This window comes from Aedes aegypti, chromosome 2, assembly GCF_002204515.2.
Source record: "Aedes aegypti strain LVP_AGWG chromosome 2, AaegL5.0 Primary Assembly, whole genome shotgun sequence".
Lineage (NCBI taxonomy): Eukaryota > Metazoa > Arthropoda > Insecta > Diptera > Culicidae > Aedes > Aedes aegypti.
The window spans coordinates 400,607,924-400,631,460 of record NC_035108.1 but is presented as its reverse complement, the minus strand read 5'-3'; the positions used below and the strand labels follow the sequence as shown (position 1 = coordinate 400,631,460).

Below are 23,537 nucleotides of genomic sequence, written 5' to 3'. Positions count from 1 at the left end.
TTTCTCGTTAGAATTTAAACGAAATAATTGTTATCCTGCTAATTATGAAACTATAAATTCTATTCCAAACTACTAGAAAGTATTGTTCTTTGGAAACAACATTGATTATTAACACGTTGAATGGAACATTGATTGAAATTTTGTAAACAACACCGTATAAAACATCTATTGTCAACATTGACGACAACATGGTTCAAATGTGATTGAAGAAAAATAAAATGATTTGAAAAGCGTTGTACAATGTGAAATTATGGCAAAACCTTTGTTCAGGTTGATTTATTGTTGAGGTCAGAATCTTTCTCTACCTAAACCAAAAATTACTCACCTCAACGCATAAATCCATCGATCCATGAAAAATGTTGAGTCACAGCTCTAATGCTGCGTTAATAGTCAATTAGAACTGCATCTTGCCCTCTCCAGGGTCATCACTCTTTGAGGTCATAGACTTTCCTGTTTTGTTATGGTTCTGATTGTGTGAAACGAGAAGAAATTCTAACCGAAAGAGAAATTTCGAAACGAGGAGAACTTATAAAAAGCGACCGAAGCCCTCGGGGTCCACTTACACTTTCACTTGGATTCTATCGTGACGGTTCTGTGCATCTTGATCGAGAATGAACAAGTGGACGCTTTTGGTGGGGCTGGTTCTGGCCAGCAGTGCTGTGTACTGTGATTTTGGGGTACCGGTTGGGGTACCAAATTTGTCTGTTGGAATTCGATTGGCCATTGGGCTGGGAGTCCAGCCAGTGATGTTCGTGAAAAATGCAATTCATGTGAATGCAAGTGTGGATCCCAGTGGAGTGCTCCCAGTGCTTGAAATCATCGTGAGCAATGTGACATATCCCTTGGGAGATTTGCTGACTGCTATTCTAAGATCGTCGAGTAATTCGGCTTCGAACGTGACTGGGGTGTTTCAGTCGTTGGAAAATTTGACTGCATGTACGTCGATGGCCATCGCAAGTGCACAAAAAGCTGCCCTTCAGTTGCAAACAACAATTTTATCCACATTATACTCAAACCTTACCGATAGTTTGAAGATGCTTTCAAATCAAGTGACTGATTTGGGTCTTGCGTTGGATCAATTAATGACAACATTTCAAACGATTTCGACTGCTTACCCCCCGTACACAACGGCAAATATATCCACGATAATTACTCCAGCATTGGTGTCTTCCATCACAACGCCGTTGAGAAATTTGAGCAACACTTTGGTCAGTGTCACAGTCGATGTGTTATCCATTGGAAGGGACAGACAAAATGCCATTTATTACTCGAACAACATCAACATTACTTTGGCCAATGATAATGCCACCTTGGCTCAGTACGTTGTGGCAGTCAATAGAACTGCAACGAGCACTCTGAAATCATCGATCCAAATGGCGAATATCGCCCTAGCGGGCATTACACAGTCATATACCTACATTGAGGCATCGCCGTCCAATTACAATAATGGAAACCTGACCAAACTCAACGCTTTCCTCGCCAACGTAACCGCCCTGAATGGAACGGCATTTGCCAAGGTTATCGACGCAACAAATTCTTTGATTGGAAATGTGAGCTCAACGATTGACAAGGAAACGGAAAAAGTAGGAGCCACACTATACGAGGCGATCCAGAAGCTCACGAATCTAACCTCCATCAGTAGCAGCCCGTTTGCGGATACGTGTTTGCAAAATTACGCCCAGGATTTAACCGGTCCTTATGCATCGTTGACTCGCTTCTTGCCGTGCATTCAACTGGAACTAGGAGGATTTCTACCGATAACGCAAGCCGCAACCGTTCGATTCAGTGCAGTTCGGACTTCGGTTAGTTCGTCTGCCATGAGACTGAACTTCTGTTCGATTCCCAATGGGAACTGCACCGTTTCGGTAAGTTGTAACCAATTTCGAATAATCTTTTCCTTGAGAGTAATTTTCGTTGCTTTTACAGTATTTCACCGATTTTGATGATTACACGGTTCGGTTGGCCAATGGATTAACGCTGGCCACGGAGGTTGTCTCTTTCGGAATGTACACGATCCAAGGTCGGATGACGGACTGCGTGCGGGCTGTTTCCAGCGACATTCAGGATGTGATCGCCGTAGTTCAGAAGAACTACGAAACCTGCTTGACTTCGGGATCGTAAGTTTGGCTTTGCATTGGGTCTTTCTGAATTGATTAGGCTTGAAATATACAACATTCAATCATCCTCAAAGCTCAAACGTCTTATTGCTCATCTTAAATAATCCTGAAATCCCATAACTATGTCCGTTATAAACCATTTTTTGATATTTTGATCGCAAGAGAAATGGAAATCATTCAAAATCTATTGTAATTTATAAGTTTCAAAGGAGAAGCCCAAACAAAAAGGGCTTGTAGGTGACAGGTCTCATGAATGGCATGGTTTTGGTTCTTATACAGTTTGTATAGAATGAAAAGTTGCTGAAAACATTTCAAAGTCGATTTTCTCTAAACTATGTTTCGATCACTTCCATCACATTGTTGCTAACCTTCTCAATGAACTACAATAAGGTAATAGCAAAGCATAGCATAGACTGATTGTACATGTCAATGGTTGCTGATGAACTGGCTAAAATTGCGTTTCGATCCAAATGAAAAAGGGACGGAACTTTCCACTTACTCATGAAGTGCACATTTCAGCAGCTCTCATGTATCTGATGAATAACGGCGCCGGCCAAGTCCTTACAGTCAGTTGGGATAGGGGAGGAATGTTAGTGTGTAATGATTGGTGCTTCTAGAGACCAAGAACCTCTGCATCTCCACAATCACCACGGGAACGGTGTTTATTAGTGAGGAAGGAAAAAGTTCTAGAAAAGTCACCTTTGGTCGGTGATGCAATCCATGGATAGGGAGGAAACATACGATTACTACTTCAAATTATTAAAGGGATGAATGACCCTCTGGTTAAAGTCCTCCTCATCAAACAACAACAACATGAAAACTAGTTTTGCATTTTTGTCCGATGAAAATATATTAGTAGAAGTTTGAAAAAATACGTCGACATTCAAAATATTGAACTATTCAAAGGTTATTTTTTTGTAATAAAAGATAAAAGAAAGCTATGTTTACAGTCATTCCATGAAAAACAGATCTAATGGGTCACAGAATGCCGTGAAAATTTGCTATTTTGTTCCTTATCTGAAATAAGGATACACGTGTTTTTGGATTTTTTTGATTGGGGTGACCATTTCCGAAAGATTTTGCAAAATTTTTATTTTTTTTTTCAATCCTAACTTTTAAACCGCTTGACCGATTTTCAATTTTCTTGGACAAAATGGAAGCTAAAGATTTTTTTAGAGTTTTTTTCTGAAAAGTTGAAATCTTAAGCTTTTATTTCATAAAAAAAGATTGGAAATCGGTTGAGCTGTTCAAAAGTTATGATTTTTTTTAAATAAAAAATCTAATGTGCTGAGACCTACAGTGTGTGCCGATGAAAAATGACTGATTTTTTATTATCAAATAAATATACCTCAAAAACCGAAAAAACATACGTCACTGACAATTTGACAGTAAACGTAAAATTTCCTGAACTTAAAAAAAAATGATATTATCTTTATTTGGTACCAGACCTTCAAAACACGAAAAAACGAAAATTTTTGATTTTTTTTCATGTAAAATAATTTTTTTTTTGAGAAAATTTTATATTTTCTTGATAAGTCAAAATCTTTAGCTTTCATTTCGTCCAAAGAAAATTAAAAATCGGTCAAAAGTTATATTTTTTTTAAACAAAAATTTTGAAAAATCGCGATTTTCCTGGACACCTTGTTTCGGAAATGGTCACCCTAATCAAAAAATCCAAAAACACGTGTATCCTTATTTCGGATAACGAGCAAACTATCAAATTTTCACGGAATACGGTGACCCACTAGATCGGTTTTTCATGGAATGGCTGTATAATAAAATAATAAAATACAAAAATTAAGGGTTAATGCCGACATTTGATATAAAGAACTGTCCATAGTTTGTCACTAATGTTACATTGCAACGATAAAAAATGCGTTATTATAAGCATGACACCTGCTCACCAATTGATAATCCATTCTCGAACGAACACGTATATCTTCTCGCACTCGCACAACATGAATCTTCTCAATGAACTACAATAGTGTAATGACTGTTTACATCATTCTAAAGTGCTAACAGTTAGTGCCAGCGGCAAAAAGAACAGACAACAACTGCGAACATTCAGTTTCTCTCACTGGCCGCTGAGTGGCGACACTGATGTTTGTTTTCCACTCACTGATCGCATTACGCTCGGTTCTCAAATATCTAAAATTTTCAACACAAGCACATGGAAGAAGTTCTAGAAATATCAAAACGTATGACGAAATATCTTAAAATGCAAATTATTTGCAATTAAGAAACTGGATTGAAAAAGTAGTGATTAGAAATCAAGCGTAATAGAACTTTTTGTGTTTAGTTCAACTTCCGTATTGCTTTCGTTGCTTCAGAATTTCGTTTTTACTACTACTGAGAAGGAGCCATCTATTGCCTTTTCAGTTTTGAATATCGCCCTATTGCTCAGTTGGTCCTATCCAGTGCCGGATTTAGGCTTCGGGTGGCCTGGGTAAGATCTCATAAAGGGGGCCCTTTTATACAAATTTCAGCACGTTTTTGGATTCCACAAACCAACGTATTGAATTTGAGTTTTGAACGAGATGGTCGAGCCAATTATATGAGGGGCCCAAATGCACAGTTGTGTATAAAAAATGGTCAAGTTTGGAGACCTACATGTTGCAAATAACTTCAAAGTGTCTAAGTTCTTAAAATTCGCCCATTCTGACAAAAATGTTCAAATATTGATACTAAGATATTTTGAAAACAAACAATTTACGATAATCTTCTACAAGGTTTTGCATTTTATCGAAGTGAACAAATATGCAGAAAGATGCCTGCTTCTAAATATATATTTATTTATTTGGCTTTACATCAATTATCTTGATAAAACCTCGCCAACAATATTTCGCCAATTCACTGGCCGCTTCTCTCCATCCTCGACTGTGACCCATGCTCTCCAGGTCCTGTTGCAACTGGTCAATCCACCTAGCTCGCTTGTTCCGACCGGATTCGTAGCGAACACCATCTTTACAGGGTTGTTGTCCGGCATTCTTGCAACATGCCCTGCCCAGCGTATCCTTCCAGCTTTAGCTACCTTAACGATACTGGGTTCACCGTAGAGTTGAGCGAGTTCGTGGTTCATCCTTCGCCGCCACACGCGTGCAGGAGCCGCCGAAGATCGTCCTTACCACTCGGCGTTCGGAAACCTCAATAACTTACAAGTCCTCCTCGAGTATAGTCCACGTCTCATGCCCGTAGAGGACTACCGGTCTTATGGGCGTTTTGTACATCGTGCATTTGTACAGTTTCTACTGGAGTCCATAGTAGGCACGACTTCCAGTGATGATTCGCCTTCGTATTTCCCGACTAACATTGTTGTCAGCCGTCAGCAAGGATCCGAGGTAGACGAACTCGTCCACCACCTAGGTATACCCGTCTATCGTGACACTGCTTCCTAGGCGAGCCCTGTCGCGCTCAGTTCCGCCTACCAACATGTACTTTGTTTTCAACGCATTCACCATTAGCCCGACTCTTGTTGCTTCGCGTTTAAGGCGGGTGAACAAATCTGCACCGTTTCAAATTTTTTTCCAATAATATCTATGTCGAAGCAAACAAATTGCCCGGATCTCGTGAAAATCGTGCCTCGACTGTTAAGTCCGGCTCTCCGCATAACACCTTCAAACGCAATATTGAACAACAGGCATGAAAGTCCATCGCCCTGCCGTAGTGCCCGCCGAGACTCGAACGAATTGCAGTGTTCGCCCTAGATCTTCACGTAGTTTTGTACGCCGTCCATCGTTGCTCTAATCAATCTTGTGAAAGCTTGCTCTAATCAATCTTTGGGGAAAGCTGTTCTCGTCCATGAACTTCCATAGCTCTACGCAGTCGAAACTGTCGTATGCCGCCTTGAAATCGTTGAACAGATGGTGCGTAGGGACCTGGTACTCACGGCATTTCTAGAGCATTTGCCACAGGGAAAAGATCTGGTCCGTTGTCGAGCGGCCGTCGATGAAACCTGCTTGATAACTTCCCACGAACTCGTTTGCTATAGGTGACAGACGACGGAAGAGAATCTGGGATAGCACTTTGTAGGCGGCGTTTAGGATAGTGATTGCACGAGAATTTTCACACTCCAGTTGGTCGCCCTTTTTGTAGATAGGGCATATAACGCCTTGCTTCCACTCCTACGGTAGCTGTTCTGTTTCCCAGATTCTGACTATCAGCCCATGCAGACAAGCCATGGCCTGTCCGGGCCCATCTTGATGAGTTCAGCTCCCATACTGTCCTTGCCAGCGGCCTTGTTGTTCTTGAGCTTTTGAATGGCATCCTTAACTTCCCCCATTGTGGGAGCTAATTGGTTTCCAATGTCCGCTGTGCTGACGTAGCCATCGTTTTCGCTGTCCTGATCTTCTGTGTCTGTGTTCTCTGCGCCATTCAGGTGTTCATCATAGTGCTGCTTCCACATTTCGATCACCTCGCGTTCGTCCGTCAAGATGCTCCCATCCTTATCCCGGCACATTTCAGCTTGCGGCAGGAAGCCTTTATCCCGCAAAGTTGAGCTTCTGATAGAACTTCCGCGTTTCTTGAGAACGGTACAGCAACTCCATCTTTTGGTATTCCACTTCTTCCAGGCGGCGCTTTTTGTCCCAGAATAGGCGGGTTTGCTGATCCGCTTCAGTCTGTATCGTTCCACGTTTTACCGCGTACCATGCTGCAGCATTGCAGCCCGCGCTGTATTTTTCTCCTCTAAAACCTCCTGGCACTCCTCGCCGAACTAATCGTTTCTTGAACTCCGATTCACATATCCGACAATGCTTTCTGTCTGCTTTGACTGTCCTCCAGCAGTCTTCAAGAGGGGCCCTCACCCGGCAACGCTGCCTCAAGATGCTGCGCGTACGCATTGGCAACATTCGGTAATTTAGCCGCTCGAGATTGTACCGAGGCGGGCGTCGGTACCGTACATCGTTGATGACGGATAGTTTTGGGCGCAGTTTCAGCGCAGAGGGCTATGTGACTCCAAACTTCTTTTTTTTCTTCTTCTTGACACAATCTTTATTTTTTTACACACTCTCAATAGGTTCCAAATGCTTTTATGAAGAAAATTCTCAATGACTCTTTACAAAATGACTCGCCATACAACTATTCTTTGCTTGCAGTTTTAGCTATTTATCGTACATAGACACTATATCAAGTGCAAGCTATGCAAATTTGGTGAAATATTCTGTTGAGAAAAGACTAAATCATTGAATCACTAGTGTGTGAATCGAATCAGTGTTTAAATGTTAACGCATTTTTTATGGTTGCAACACTCATTTACAAAATGATCCGATATTGAGGCTTTTGCTTGATTTTCGGGTTTGGAATTTGACACATCACTTAATTTGCTAGTGACCGCATCTTTTTGGTCTTATAGTGCTATTATTCGACCAATTAAGCGTGTCAGCTGCATAATGCTAGCACGCAGAGCGAATTCAAGTGCTATTTGGTTACTTGAGATGTACGAAAAAGCGCAAAAATCTCAAGTAAAAAATAGTTGGGCGAGTCATTTCGTAAAGCGTCATTTCTCGAGATTGAAAACTTTCTTCACAAATGTATTTGGAACCTACTGGTTGTGCGTTGATCAAATTATGTGTCTCTAGTAGATTTGGGGTTGCTGAATCTGATGTCATTCTCAGAAATGTTCCAGCATGTCACAAATTTTAGCTACAGGTCGCCAAAGTTGCATAAAACACTGGTTTCATGGAAGTTTACATAAATTTTAAGGTATAATTTATCAAACTTTATTATAATCTTATCCACCAAGCATGCATAATAGGACTCAAACTTTCATTTTAGATGTAGTTTGGTTGAAATTTTCCGATTAAATATAGATTAAACCAATTTTTTCAACATACTTGCTGTCTCCATACAAAATTCTTCATTTCTCTTATATGGAAAAATACAATACTTTTTTGAACCACCAAAAAATAACTTTTCCGCATTGAAAGTATTGTAAACTTTGTTGATAAGTATTGTTACACACATAAAGTTTGAATTCTGTGACAAATTAAGCAAACAAGTTGTCTTACAAGCTGACAAACTTTCATGCAAGTTGACGAACTTGCATACAAGTTGCATAAAATAGTCAATTTTGGCATTTTCAACAGCCAATTTCTTAAAAACTAGACGTGCTATGATATTTTTGAAAACAGTAATGGATTCAGCAACCCTTGATTGAGTGTATAGCGGTATTTTGGTGCTTGAGACAAAAACGCGTTTCGCAGTGTTATTCCTTTTAGATTTCTAAGAGTGATTCCTTAAATTTATCAATAAATTTTCTATAGGAAATGTGTACACAAGTTCCTCTGACGTATTTTTTAGCTATTTCACATCATATTTTTATAGTTTTTGCAAAAAATAAAACCTGCAGGGCTGTAAGGATAGATGCAATTACATAGCTTTAGTATTCAAGCAGTCAACTACCGGCTTAGCTAAGCTAAGTTGCCTTATTTAATGCCCAAATTGACCTGCATTCCGACGCAGCCGGCGCCGTTATTGTTTGTTATTATAATGAAAGCTACACATTGAGGATTCTACTGATCCTAATTGGAGCATCTGTTGGTTTCCTGTGTAAGTACAGCTGTTCTTGCAATAAAGGAGTAGCTACTGTGGGCGATCTGTCATGCTCATGCTCATGCTCAAGAGCTTCAAAACTAGCTTATCTTCCAACATTTTGAAAGGCCATTTGAAAATGTGTGCCGGTCTCACCTATAGTTACCTAATAATTGAAGTAGAAAGAGGGAGAGGGGTTTCTCTGTGAACAAGCAATTTTTCGACGAAACATCTGAAAATATTGATGAAATGCTATAAAAATCTTTGGAGCAATACCTGGGTATAATAGAGAAATTTCTAGAAGAACTTCCATGAACACTTATAAACGATGTCCTGAGAAAGGTATTTAACTGTTGTGATCTATAAAATAATTGTAAAATAATTACTGATGAAATTTATTTTAAATCCGGTTTGATCATTTGAAGGAGTTTCAAGCTGAATCCAGTAAGAACTCTTAGAAAAATCTATGGGATAAAGCCTTGAAAATGTTAACAATTAATATCTAGAAATTTCAAAGCGCTTGGTTAAGAACTTCCTGGAGGAATTTTGAAGGAATTCCTAAAAGATCGATTTATTCAACTCTTGAAGTTTTCTTAAGCAATTTTCTGTTTCCTTTATTGGAAACTCGTGAGGTAGGTGGAAAGGAATGTTTAAATTGAAGAAGAAATACCAGGAAGAACACCTGGTGTACTTTGTGGATGAATCCTAGGGGGAGGACAGCATTGGAGTTCTGTTTGATCTTTCGACCTTGACACTTGCTTTTCCCGGGGCGAGCGACGAGGGCAGGATCAAACATGTCGCGCGTCGGTCTCGTAAGTGAAAAAGTGGCGTGATCGATGAGTTCGGTTGAAGAAAGTGAAAAAGTGCCGCGATCGGTTAGTTCTGTTTGATCTTTCGACCTTGACACTTGCTTTTCCCGGGGCAAGCGACGAGGGCAGGATCAAACATGTCGCGCGTCGGTCTCGTAAGTGAAAAAGTGGCGTGATCGGTGAGTTCGGTTGAAGAAAGTGAAAAAGTGCCGCGATCGGTTAGTTCTGTTTGATCTTTCGACCTTGACACTTGCTTTTCCCGAGGCAAGCGACGAGGGCAGGATCAAACATGTCGCGCGTCGGTCTCGTAAGTGAAAAAGTGGCGTGATCGATGAGTTCGGTTGAAGAAAGTGAAAAAGTGCCGCGATCGGTTAGTTCTGTTTGATCTTTCGACCTTGACACTTGCTTTTCCCGGGGCAAGCGACGAGGGCAGGATCAAACATGTCGCGCGTCGGTCTCGTAAGTGAAAAAGTGGCGTGATCGGTAAGTTCGGTTGGAGTAACTGAAAAAGTGCCGCGATCGGTTAGTTCTGTTTGATCCTTCGACCTTGACGCTTGCTCCTGGGCAGTGCGTCAAGAAAGCCCGAACAGTTTTTTTTTATTCTTTTTGGATCGCGCGCTTATTTTTTTTTTCCTGAGTGCTTTTTTATAGCCGAGCAAACGAGTGAAGCCGAAAGTGGATTGTGGCTGCTCAGTCAAGGATAACGGATCAATTGGTGAGCTCGTTTCATGCTACTATTTCTAATCTATAAAATATGTATGACTGCACATTCATTCGTTACAATGGTGGGATGTAAATATGATTTTTCAACAAACTATGGATGGTTCGTCACTGTGAGTGTCGACACAAACTCTGATTCATGATTTATTTATGTTCAACTTTTTTTTTTCCAGAACACCTCTTATATACCTTTATTTTTGTAATTAAAAAAACTTTGAATGGTTCGACACTACAAGTGTAGACTTGCGAAAGGTTCACTTTATTCAACAAACTTTGGATGGTTCGCCACTGTAAGTGTCGGCATAAGAATAAGAGTGTTCTATGATGTCCCAACCAATCGAGTTTTTTGTTTCTTTTCAAATGAGTAAAATATAATAACACATGCGTTCGTCCTGACAGCTGTAGGAATGTTACATTTAGGTATTTGTTCAACAAACTTTGAATGGTTCGTCACCTCAAGTGTCGGCATAATTTTCCTCTACATAGAAATTGTTCATATCAAATGAAAATATTATATTTACGTATAAGCATGTTTATATCTCACAAATCATTGTTTATTATGGTCTAATCGCTTATCAAAGTGAATCCTATGACCCAACGATCCTCCCCATTAACAAACATCCCTCCCAGTAACCTTTGTGGAGATGCAGAGGCAAACACGGTCTCCAAAAAGCAAAGGTTACACACTAACATTCCTTCCCCCAATCCCACCTGACTGCAAGGACGTGGCCGGCGCCGTTATTGACCCTGTATAAATAGAGGCACTGAATTATGCACACTGAAGAAGATTATGGCCAATCCCAGCCGAACTTCTAGTTGATTCTTTGTGCATTTTCACTGACTTCGGTCAATCACGGAATAGCAACCATTGATATGTGTAGTCAGTCTAAGCTAAGCTAAGCTAAGCTAAGCTAAGAATCCTAGGGGGAGGACAGCATTGCTCTGAGCAGGCTATGCGACATCGAGCAACTTTGAGTTACTCACAATGGACCTATGCACGAGTTCATTATCTGACGTTTTAGCGGTGCCGTGTTATTTATGTGACCATGGAAACCAGTGTATTCGGCACCGCTCAAACGTCAAATTAATGAACTCGTGCATCGGTCCATTGCTCACAAATCAGCAACGAAGCAGTCAATGCATGTCTCCTACCATAGACATTGTAATGCTCTTACTGTAGATATGATTCAAATTGCATCTGAAATGTCTGGTACAGGAGTTCAATACATTGGGATTTGATAAGAGCAGTTCTAATCGATTATCGTTTTGAATAAAGTGCAATTATGCGCTTTTTTTTTTAATAATATTTAGTACGGTCTGTCTGAAGGCTGACTAATTGTATTAAAGGTTTGAACAACTTGGCGTTCGTAAAAAAATATTACCGTTACTACATTTAAGCAGTAAATGACAGTCATGTGGTGTAACACTCCTTACTTACCTTGCTTACAACATGTACTTTTCTATGATATTTTTGAGAACAATCTTAGCATCTTCACAAAAAAAGCAACGGAATCATAGCAAAGTTTGTTTCATTTTAGGGGAGATTCAGTGCAACTAAATAATTTAATAAAGCTTCTAAAGCATGCCCCAGTATGATTTAGATAAAAGTCCAGCTGTATTCAAACTAATCTGAACAAAAGTGATTACATTCAAATATTCCACTTAGAAAAAGGCCTCTGACTAGCATTTCCGACTCCGTACGACATTACGCGAAAAATTTTCACTGCGAAATAAACGAACCGACACTTGGTTGCTATGTTACCATGAAGCCGAGCCAACCGAGTTACTCAGAGTTATTCAAAAGCTACTCGCTGTGTAGCTCCTAGGACAGGACGTGACAGCTCAACTAAGACTGCCCAGTTGTTTTTCGGCCGATATCCTTGACGATACAAAAGCCAGTGCTACCAGGATTCATTTTAAGAAAATCTTGTGAACAAATTCAAATATCAATGCCCATAATTTGGTTGTTTCTTGCACGCTTCATTCATATAGTGCAATTGAGGATGCTTTATTTTTAAAAATTCAGGTTTATATTAGAAACCGGCAATACATGTAGAGAAAATTGACAAAATTTCCATTGTATTACTCTCAATTGAGTATATTTAATTGATTTTAGTATTGTAGGAGCACATGCGGAAAAGTTAACATGGAATATAAATGGATTCGAAACAAAACGACTTCATGAAAATTTTCAAACTTTTTATGAAACTTAAATTTATGATCTAGCAACACGGCCGAGCTAGCAACAAAGTGCCCTGTTGAAATCCAACTCAACGATGTGAAAGTAGGCCTTTGCCAAAACGATCAATGAGAAGTGGTCTTTTTTGACAGGCAATTGGTTTCATTTTTGTACTGTGACCTGTCACGTCTTGTCTTAGGTAGCTCAAGATCAGAAGGCTGTCCCGCCCCTTGGATGAATCTCTCCTCAACCACTTCCAAGATCTGGAGCAGCTCCTTGTAAAGATTCTGTGGGAATTCTTGGGGAAGTTTCTTGAGAAATACCTGTATGATCCTTCAAAAAACATTGGAAAGAAACCTTAAGGGGTTTCGGTGATATTGGATGATTTAGAAGGATTTTATTAGTTTAACTCAATCACATTTCAACTTTTTCGTATATATTGGAAAATATTTACTCTGTCATCCAACTTGCTCACCACACATCGAAGCAAAAGCGAAAGAATAGCGCAATTCGTCTTGATAATTTTCTTACATATTAAAGTAACTCTCAACATCATCATTATAATCAATGCCCAGCCAACAAATATGTTCACATAACTGAGACTGCAAGTGAAGAAAATGAACTCTTATTCGGTAAAAACAGATTGTATAAAATGGAATCTGGAAGCCATATACGTACATTTTAGATGGTTTATCATGGTCAATACAACTTCAAACAATTTGATTTGGCGTTCACTGTAATTTAATGTATGATTGTGTATTGCAGTTTTATGACTTAATTTTTACAAACAAATATAATAAGAAGAAAAAAATATCAAGAGACAAGTTTCGAACCTCTAACCTTTAGATCACTAGTCAGATACGCTACCACTATGCCGCACAGTCTTAGTTGCTCGTCGAACTTAATTGTCATTTTGCAAAATGAGCCAGTGCAACACGGAAGGTTTTAAGTTTTATCGAATTAAGGCGAAGTAGGCCGTCATTGAAATTTGTACGCGTCATTGATGATTGTTCTTAATTCATCTCGCGTTTTCGAATCAAAGAAAATCAGTTGGTTTTGCACTGACACAGCTGAAACAGTATCAGCGTACTCTATGCATGTTAGCGCGTGCAGTGATACTTTTTCAAGTCAATATAAACTATCAAGACTGAGCTTTATCAGTTTGAAATGCAAGCTGAAAAGTCATCATTGTTGCCAAAACGAATGACGGGCTACTTAGCCTTAACGTAGAAACGAAGTGCAGCAATTTATTAAAGACATCCTACGAAAATACTTATGCAATGTGATGACATTGTTTCTGTTGAACAGTGATGTTCTTTAACCGGTAAGTCAATTTGTTCATGAATTCCACTTTTTACGTTTATGTTGCGTTCGGCGATGTGCCCTGTATGATTTTATAACTACATCAGATGAACTCATATGTAATCTTACATTGATGATTATAATAGAGTCATATCAAGTGAAAAAGAAATCGTAATGGAATGACAGTTTAAAGTTACATATTTGGTCAGACTAAATTGGAATTCTATAAGATGCAAATTCAAGTCAGAAGAAATTGATGACTTCATTAACGATTTTAATCAATTAAGTTTTGCATCATATCCAATTCCAACGAAACTAGTACATTTATACAATTTGAAATGAACATCCTTATATCTCTTATATCTCTGGTTTGCTGGGTGGTGTTTAGATTCGTTTATCAAGTTTTTCAATACTTACATATGAGGATCAAACTGAAAAGATGGAAAATACCTGCAAAATAAAGATAAAACAATAAAACAATGAGTAATTTATAATAACAGAGGCCCAAGTCCACAAAAAATCAGTGTTACACATGCTACGAGCTTATTCTCTTCCCGAAGATTAATTATCTAGCCTTGGCCGCGAAGACAAAAATCCAAGCTTATCATTTTCTCTTTTCATATTTTGCCTTAAAAGTGGGTGCTCCATTATGCTCGATCGTTGATAAATCGGACTTGAATAATGCATTTCTAAAAGAAAGTTCAGTCCAATCCATAATCACCACTCGTTTTGCTTTTGTTTGTAGACTTCGTGTATAAAAGAAATTGGCATCCATATATGACAAATAGTTTTTGTTGAGCTACCGCGGGATTTAATCTCTTGAGTGAGCGATGGAGCGGGTGCTTATGTTAGTTGTCATCTTGGTGGCGATCGGAAGTTTCGTAAATGGTGATCTTGGTTTGAACTTCGCGATTCAGGGTGTGCCTTATTCCGTAAACAGAGCCATTGGAATGGGAGTTCAGCCAGTGGTTTCCGCTAATTTGACCATATCCCTTAACGAGACAATGGATTCCAGTGGAGTTTTAGGAATACTTCGATCCATTGGAAATGAGGTGGTGACTCCACTGGATTTATTGATGGCGGGAATTATTAGTGCAGCCTCAGATAAAAGTGGCGATCCTTCAACGGTGTTTGCGAGTCTTCAGCTGTGGCACTGGAAAAATCTCAGACAACTGCAACAGATCTACAAACAGTGATTAACCCATCTACATATAACGAATTAAGAGGAAATTTGACACAACTATCCACCGAAGTGAAATTACTTGCCACAGCTCAGAATGTGCTAGTATCTACATTGAACGAAGTCAATATGGCCGATCCACCCTACACTGCAAGAAATGTATCAATGGTCATAACCTCATCGTTGATAACGGACTATACTTCACCATTGCGAAATATCAGCAGTATTCTGTCAATGCTTGGAACATTGATGTCTACTATAGCAAAAGAAAAGCAAGCAACCATTATGCAACGACTAAATCTCAACGAAACTGTCGACACTTCGCTCAAGAACTTAATTCAGGTTGTAACCAATTTGAACCGAACGAACTATGGTGTCTACAGTAGCGTAATCCGTGCATCCGATAACAGTTTGAAATCCATAAATCAGACGTACGCAGCAGTCCTCTCCAAGGCATCCAACTTCAACAACGGAAACATGACCAACCTGATAAACTTTTTGGCCAACACTAGCACAGTAGCCTCTGGTGCTTTGGACGAAATTCAAAACAATACGGCCTCGTTCACATTGAACCTCGCGTATGCTCTAGGAAATCAAACCACCAACATATCGCAATCCATCTACAACGGAATTAGGAATGTCAGCGATACGGCCTCTACCAGTGATAGCATTTACGCAAGGATCTGTGAACGCAAATATGCGGCGATGTTTCAACAGTCGGGATTATCTCCTTCGAGGCTGAATTTTTGCCTGCAATCGGAAGGGGCGAGTTTGTCCAGCTTTGCGCAACTCGTGATTCCAGCTATGTTTGCCGACATTTTTCGATGGGTTGGTCCACAAGTGTTGCGAATCAACATGTGCAGTGTGGCGAATGGTACCTGTAGCGTTGGGGTGAGTTCCGATTTTAAGCTGAGAATCGGTCAAGTTGATTCATTCAAATATTTCAAATTCTTTCAGGCATTCAATGCTTTCTCGGATTTCTCTTCTCGAATGTCGACGAAATACGACTTGATGAGGAGAGCAGTACTTGCTGAACAAGATTTGGCTCTGTATCGAGCCACCAGTTGTATTGATGCTGTTTCCAATGATATTCAGGACCTGGCCATCATTATTCAAGATAAGTTTGTCAACTGCATGACGACCGGTAATTGAAATGTGAAATCTTATTGATGTTATGGGCATTTTGTTTGTCAATTTTTGAGAAATCCTTTCTTGCTTGATTGGCCGCCCGTGGTTGCTATTCTCCAGTGTTGCCAGATCTGTTGTACTTACACAGGGAACCAACCAGATGTCTGCTTGAGGCTAGTTAACAGGGATCCTCAATGCATAAACGCTGGTGATCTTCTTATAATGCCCTGGGTCAAAATGTAGTACAAACTATTCCAAAAAACTTTGTCGAAGACACCAAACCTCTAAGGTTTTGGTCGTCGAAAAAATCGATCTGTCCCAGTGGGTGACGCGTGGTTTTTCACCATGGTTTTCAGATTCTGACGACATCAATGTTGCTTGTAAATTGTCACAAAAGTATTTTAATAACAATTCTTGTCAATATGTCCGATCGCCAGTACACCACGTATCATTTCTCCGAAGTCTACTAAATTTACTATTACCCTGAATGACATAATCCTAAAGCAATGGACTATTTAGGGTATTTACTGCAACTCAGGTGTTCGTGGATAATCAATAACTACTCCGTCAGCTTACTGAACAGTAGGTAAAAGGTTTAAACATACATCGAACATGCTCTACGGCCAGCTTTCGCAAGGACGTGGAGTAGCTCAAGATTTCGTAAAACAATCTAGATGTCCTTATAAATTGACGCTTATATTGAGCTGTTCGGTAATCCAATCCGCATGGTTATTAAATTAATTAACTCATTACGCGTGGTAAAGATGGACAAATTATGGGTGAAATTATGAAAAAAATCCACGTGCTCGGCTGGGATCCTCAATGCAATGTTTGGACAAAACCTTATTTTCGGAGGGGTACATCTTGATTGGTCCTAACGGAAACTGAACGAGGGATGTTTTTGGATATTATTATTCTCGTTAGTACAAAACATTTACATTTCCTAAGGGTGTATCATCAAATGAAATACAAACGGAAAGATAGATCTGTTGTTTTATTAAAATTGATCATCTTTCATTACAATACAATCCCTCCCTTCACTTCACTTATTCCTGTGCAGACATTCGTCATACTTCGTCAAAAGGGTCTTCAAATTGTCCGCAATATCTGCAGTGGTGGCCCTGATGCACAAGTCGACTCTATCCTGTGTGAATTGGATCTCCTGACCGAGGACGTTCTTCAAGTTGTTCAGCTGCTCAACAACCTGCAGAGACAACCCGTCGTAGGCCGAAAAATACACCGAACTGCAAGGTCCATCGCGTCTAAGGCAGGTTGCTATTTGCTGTGCACCGATGGCAATGGCATTGTTTTGCAGCTGCTGCAACAAGGGTGCCAAAATTGTGTGGTAGTTTAGGAGCGTGGACGTTTCGGACGAAAGACAACTAGCCAGTCGACCGACCTGGACCGACGGTTGCTTTAGTTTATCGACGTATTCGACGGAACAGCTGTCTGCGAGATGGCTTTGGATCGAAGTGAGGTTGGCGAAGACTACGGCTTTCGTGGTGTTGTATAGGATATCCGTGGCGAGCTTCGTTTGTAAATTCAACAGCTCCAAAGTATTGGTTTGCAGGCCGCCAAGGATTTTTGAAGCAGTTGTAATAAAATGTGCGCTTGATTTGTTCAAATTGTCGAGGTAGTATGATAATGCTGAAATGTTACCTTTGTTGTATGTTTCAGGAGAATTTATGATGGGGGAGAATGATGTTACTATACTGGATATCCACGAATTCAAGTTGAACACTACAGATTTGTCAGATGTTTCGGCATGGGTTTTAAATAGATTTAGTGCTGTTACTACGATTTTTTGTGCCTCATTTGCTGTTGTATTAACAGAAGTGATGTGTTTCACGGCTTCTATCTTTTTCCTAATGACTATTGTCAGCAGCCTCGACAGGTCATCCACGCTTGATTTTATAGAAGTAAGGCGTTTTGTTACTCCATTCACCATTGCTGGTGTAACATAAATTCCAATATTTTCATTGGTGATGGGTGTCTGTAATGCTTGGGCTTCCTCCACTTTCTTTGAAATCGTAATAAGCACTTTGTCCAACTCATTCTCTTGATTTTTGATTGTGGTAAGATAAGAAACAATTGATTCATAGGTATCACGATGTTTGATCACTTTCACTTCCTCAACGGTACCTTCCAAATCCTTCATTGCTTTAGCAATCGACTCGGAATATTTGGAAAACAGTTCTTTACTGGTAGTACTGTTGTCCTTAACTGCAGTTTGCGTCGCACCAAACACTTTTTGCCCACTGTTTATGACGCTATCAATCACGGTCGCTACGGCGTCTAGCACTCCAGATTCATCCAGATTGGTATTGATAGTTATGCTCGCCTTTGTCTTCGATAATGGTTCCACTCCCGAACCGATTGCCTGCTTGATGCCATCTCTCAGTGCAGGAACCTCGATATTGAGACCAAAATCTGCTTGGCACGCACCAATGAAAATCCCAACGATCAAAAACACCCCTCCGAAAGAGGCAGCCATAACGATCAGATAATAAAACTTATTCCAGCGTCTAGCACCTCAAAACTGTGACCGCTTCGATGATGAAATTGCATTTTATACCATCCACTCTTCCCTAAGGGTGCCCAAAGGGCAACAACCTAGTCCCGAAAATAGTCAGAAACCCGTTCTGCATTTCTCGTTTTTGATGTTGAGCGTGAACAACCCTTTAGAACCAGTAAGTTCTGTGACGTTTTTCGAATTGAGAAAGCATATTTCTTTTGTATGTATGATCGATTCAAATTCGAATTTGGGCCATTCATAGGAGTTGCTTGATTTTTCGTTCCAGGCCAACGTATTCTGGTTTTAGTGATTTAATATCTGTTTCAATAAATAAGGTGTTTTGACATTTCCCTAATCATGGACTTGATCATGAACACGGAACGGAAAAGTATTTATAATGGTTTAATACTGAAACATAAATGCAAATAAGTTAAAAGTCCAGTGGAAATGAAACCATTAATTAATATCTCCTTTGATCTTCTCTTGGAAGTTCAGGAATGTCTTTAACGATTTTAATCGCGAATTAACGTAGGAATTACTCAAGGTGTTTCTTGGGTGATTTTTGCCAGATGTCCTTAACAGGTTTTCAATGAATTCTTTTTGATATTCGTACAGGCATTTTTCCACAAAGTATGTCAGAAGCTAATCAGTAGTTAAGTTGCTACACACTATGTAATTGGGCCTTTTCAAGAATATGTGTCGGGATGATTTTCATAATTCATCAAGGAATTTCTTTAGCAAACTTTTAACAATATCTATCTATTGATATAATCATTGTCAGGCGATTCCCGAAAGCCTAATCTAAGTTTTTCTTTATTTCAGGACTTCTCAAAGAATTTCTTTGGGGATTCCTCCATAAAACAAATAGAATTGAAAACAAAATCGCTGATCCTCTTTCAAAATCCTCAAAGAAGTTCCTTATAAATATCTTCACAAATGAAAAATATTTTAAAACTAAATTATTCATAGATTTTCTATCCTATTAATTAGTTGAAAATATCAGGTAGATAATTATCTAGAGGCGTTATTGGTTCAATTTAGAATTTTTTTTAGCTATTTTGTTAGAATTTTATGTGGTTATTTGGTTAGATTCCCCTGAAAAAAAAAATGTGACAAACGAAGGAATTTTGTGCTATATTTTCGAAATTCCTCTCAACATTTAAGGCAAATGTACAATATTTAAGGCACATGTACACAAATTTGTTTGGATATTCAACATGGAACTCCACAATAATTTTATGAAAACATCCTGATTAATATTATTTTCTTAATTGCATATCAAAATATATTTCAAAAACTCACAAATTAATACTCCACACTGGAAGAATGCCTTTTGGAACTCCACCAAAAAAAAATCATAAAATGAATGTAAATTCCTTGAAGACAGGCTTTATTTTGCTCAACTTTGCGTATAGATGAAGCAAACCCATACGCTCACAATAATTATGAGTCGGCATTCGATGTGCATTGTATAATCAGATTTATCTGTAATTACGCAGATTTTTTCCTATTTTTGCCTACAGATATCTGTGATCGCAGATCCCAGATTTTTAAAATAAAAAAGATTTATAGGATTTTAGTATTTCCACGAGTAAAGGACGAGTTTAGCAAACATATAAACCATATGCTATTATTACTCTGTTTAGTTTTCCTCGAAAACTTAAATAATTTCTATTTTTTGAAACAATTATGCATCTTTAACTTAGTTTTAGTAGAATAGTAGTTCAAATTAATAATAATTGACATCCCAAGAACAGGCATAATAAGTTTGCAAAGGTTCTTTTAAAATTAAAAAATAAAATTTTAGATTTTAGCACGACACAGATTTTTCCAAAATTTAATCACCAAAAAAAAGGACTTAAGATAAAAAAGATTTTTTCAGCCAAAAACACAAAGGGAATTCGAAAAAATGTGACAACACTGTGTATAATCCTTGGCTGAGAGAGTGGAAAGAAACGTTGGATACACGCTAAGCCTGCACAACGCAGCGCACACGCTAAACTTCATCCGCTCAGAAATGAGGAGTACACAAAATCGGCCTCTCTTCATGCAGCACAGATTCTGTGCAAAGGGAGCTGTACACAGTTTTGTGCAAACGGTGGTGTTGACGCCAATATTTGTCGATCTAGGTTATTTTTGTGTAAATTCAGTCAAGGGCAGTTCCACTGCTATCGAGAAGCTATTATCAGCTGAAATAATAGTAGTTGCAAGTAAATAAGGGCCATTTTATAAATATTCGGCCACTATTCGGGTTTTAGCTACCTCGGAGAACTATAAAACGGTAGCACACTATGTATGCAGGGTAGTTCAATAGACTTCGAATTCTGAAATACATTCGTTTTACGTACCAGACCAGAAAATAAGTTAAATAAGTATTTTGTAATAAACTGACCGTTGCGTTGCGTTGAGCAGGCTTAGCGTGCATGTGTTAAAACTACACAGAATGAAGCAAACAATACAGGACTCTTTGGCTGAGTGAAAATTCTGTGTAAGTCGCACTCATGCTATGTGTAACCGATGTGTTGGCCATTGGCTGTGCGCGGATCGATGGGAATAGAACTGTCAGTCATCCCCCGCGCGGCAGCAAACAGTTGGCCGTTGGTAAGATGGGGAGTTTTCAGGGATTTTTTCCAGCAAAAAGCCGGAAGATGGTCGCAAATGAGAAAGTTTTCCCTCATTTGCTTCCGCTTCGGCTATTCGAATTAAAAAATCTCTGAAAAACTTTAAAATCGGAATGTTTTTTTAATGCTTTTAGAAGCAAAACAAACATGGAAGCGAATTCCGCATTCCAAGCGTGCCTCCTCTGTGCTCATTTCACTCATTCGGTTCACGCTAAGCCTGCTCAACGCAGCGCATGTGTAAAAACTACACAGAATGAGGCAAACAATGCAGGACTCTTTGGCCGAGTGAAAATTCTGTGTAAGTCGCACTCATGCTGCGTGTAGCCGATGTGTTGGCCTTCGGCTGTGCGCGAATCGATAGAAATGGAACTGTCAATCTCTCCCGCGAGGCAGCAAACAGTTGGCCGTTGGTAAGATGGGGAGTTTTCTGTAATTTTTTTCAGGCGAAAAGCCGGTAGATGGTTGCAAATATGGAAGTTTTTTCCCAAGCCAAGCGTGACAAGCCTTACAAAATTTTCAGAGGGCTCATACAAAAAGTGTAACCAAACGGGGGAGGAGAGGTGGTTGAAAAAGTTGAAATTTAGCGTGACATAATTTGTGTACCATCCCAAAGAGGTTGAATCAAGAGCAAGGAAGAAGCCTGGTTGCACCCACTCCACAGTGGTCCAGGAATCAGTTTTACTCGGAAAGATGCATTTTGAGCTTTAGAATGAAACATTAGACGAAAACGGTCTTCTACAAAGTTGTTTGTATTAGTAAGGCCCTTTGTTTGGTGTTATTGAAAATTAGGGTGGTCCAAGTTTTCATAGAAATGGTGTAAATGGTGTAACTTTGCCAAAAAAAGTTTTTTTGCATCTCTTAAAATGTCCGATTTAGAGCTTTTTTCCTACGGTGACATAGGGTAGTCGGAACAAAATTGGTTTTCTGGCTCTAACGTTTTCAATTCAAATATTTCATCAAAGTAGTCTATGAAACACTTTTAGAGCTTTGAAAAATGCGTAATTTGGTGAGTGAAGAAACTCGCTATCTCCTTTCGTTTGGGAGTTATTGTCGTTTTTCTCACAAAAACATGCCTACTTTGATTTGAATCAGAGATATTCATTAGGGCAAACATAAAAAAATATCTTTTGACGGCATTCAAAAGACAAAATAAAATTGAATATTATATCAAAAAATTACAGATGTGTTATTTTTGTAAGTCTCATAAAATGTCTTGAAAAACAAATATTTTTTATCATAAAAACTTCAATAACTTTTGAATTAAAATAGATATCAACAATCTCTTTGCATGAAAATTTGCGTTTTGTTAAGGGGTCGTCCATAAATGACGTAGCTTTTTAGGGGGGAGAATTTTGAATCACGTCGGTAAAAAAGGAGGCGCTGAAAAAATGACATACAATTATTTTTTTATCAAACTTGTTTTTTCATTGTTTGACTTATGAAGTTGGGTTCTAAAGTGATGATTCAGCTTCAAAACATTCATTATGACAAGATTGGGAAAAATGTAAGAAATTTTATATTTTCTGTAGTGCAATCAAAAATTTTTTTGATGCTTTAAATAATTTTGTGAACATTATATTCATGTAATAATAAATTTATTTATTTATAATGATTAAAGATGGATCAACTAATTAAAAATCAAGGCTTTAACAACTTGAAAAACATTGTTTGTTTTATTAATATTTTCTGTTAGAGCATATTTCTTTAAAAGACATATGTTCGTTTTGGCAAATATTATATTAAAACAAGATATTCATTCCGTGAATTATGCTCTCAATGTTGCAGAAGATCTCCACCCAATCAACTCATCGATTTGTTTTGATATATCAATGTTCTTGATGGAATAGCCTGAATAAAATTTGATGGAAAAGCCTGGACAACAGATTCGAATGTTATCGAAATTGTTCTATTATTCAATCTTCTTAATGACTCGGTAATATGAAGAAAGATTATTTTTAGTATTTATTTGTTTCGTTATAGTTTGTGTAAGATTATTTCAGTATGGCAAACGATAATGAAGTTAAGCCGAAATATCAATAAAGTTGAATAACTTGTACAATAATCGCTAAGATTTTCTGAACATTTCAAATATTACAAGTGTAATCTTTTCTACATCTGACACCTGATTGCTAAATGGATTTGAATTTGGATGATAATGACAAATGTCCATTTCAAATCAAATATATCTTATCTTGATCATTTTCATTGAAATCTATTTCCTAACAACGAATAATTAAAAAAAAAACAGTTCTCTAATATAACTAAATTTCTTTTCCACATATTATAAAATCTATTGTACCCTAACTCGTTACTGTTAGCTTCATCAATCCAATCAAAGATTTTTCCTTTTTGTATATATTCAGCTGTAAACTAATTTTTCATGGTAACAACAGCAAAAGTCATACAATTAAGCCATCAACTTAAACAGGAAAGTTCAA

At 38.5% G+C, this 23,537-nt stretch overlaps 2 protein-coding genes across 4 annotated transcripts in view; one reads left to right on the top strand and one right to left on the bottom strand.

The window, feature by feature from the left end:
- The window catches only part of LOC5577896 (serine-rich adhesin for platelets), a 404,297-nt gene that overhangs the window by 135,869 nt on the left and 244,891 nt on the right, over window positions 1–23,537 (bottom strand). The window lies entirely within an intron of this gene.
- On the top strand, window positions 14,797–16,025 carry LOC23687779. Its single transcript, XM_021847142.1, has 2 exons — window positions 14,797–15,726; window positions 15,793–16,025. The coding sequence occupies exons 1-2, from the start codon at window positions 14,965–14,967 to the stop codon at window positions 15,985–15,987; spliced, it is 957 nt and encodes a 318-aa protein (XP_021702834.1). The 5' UTR covers window positions 14,797–14,964; the 3' UTR covers window positions 15,988–16,025.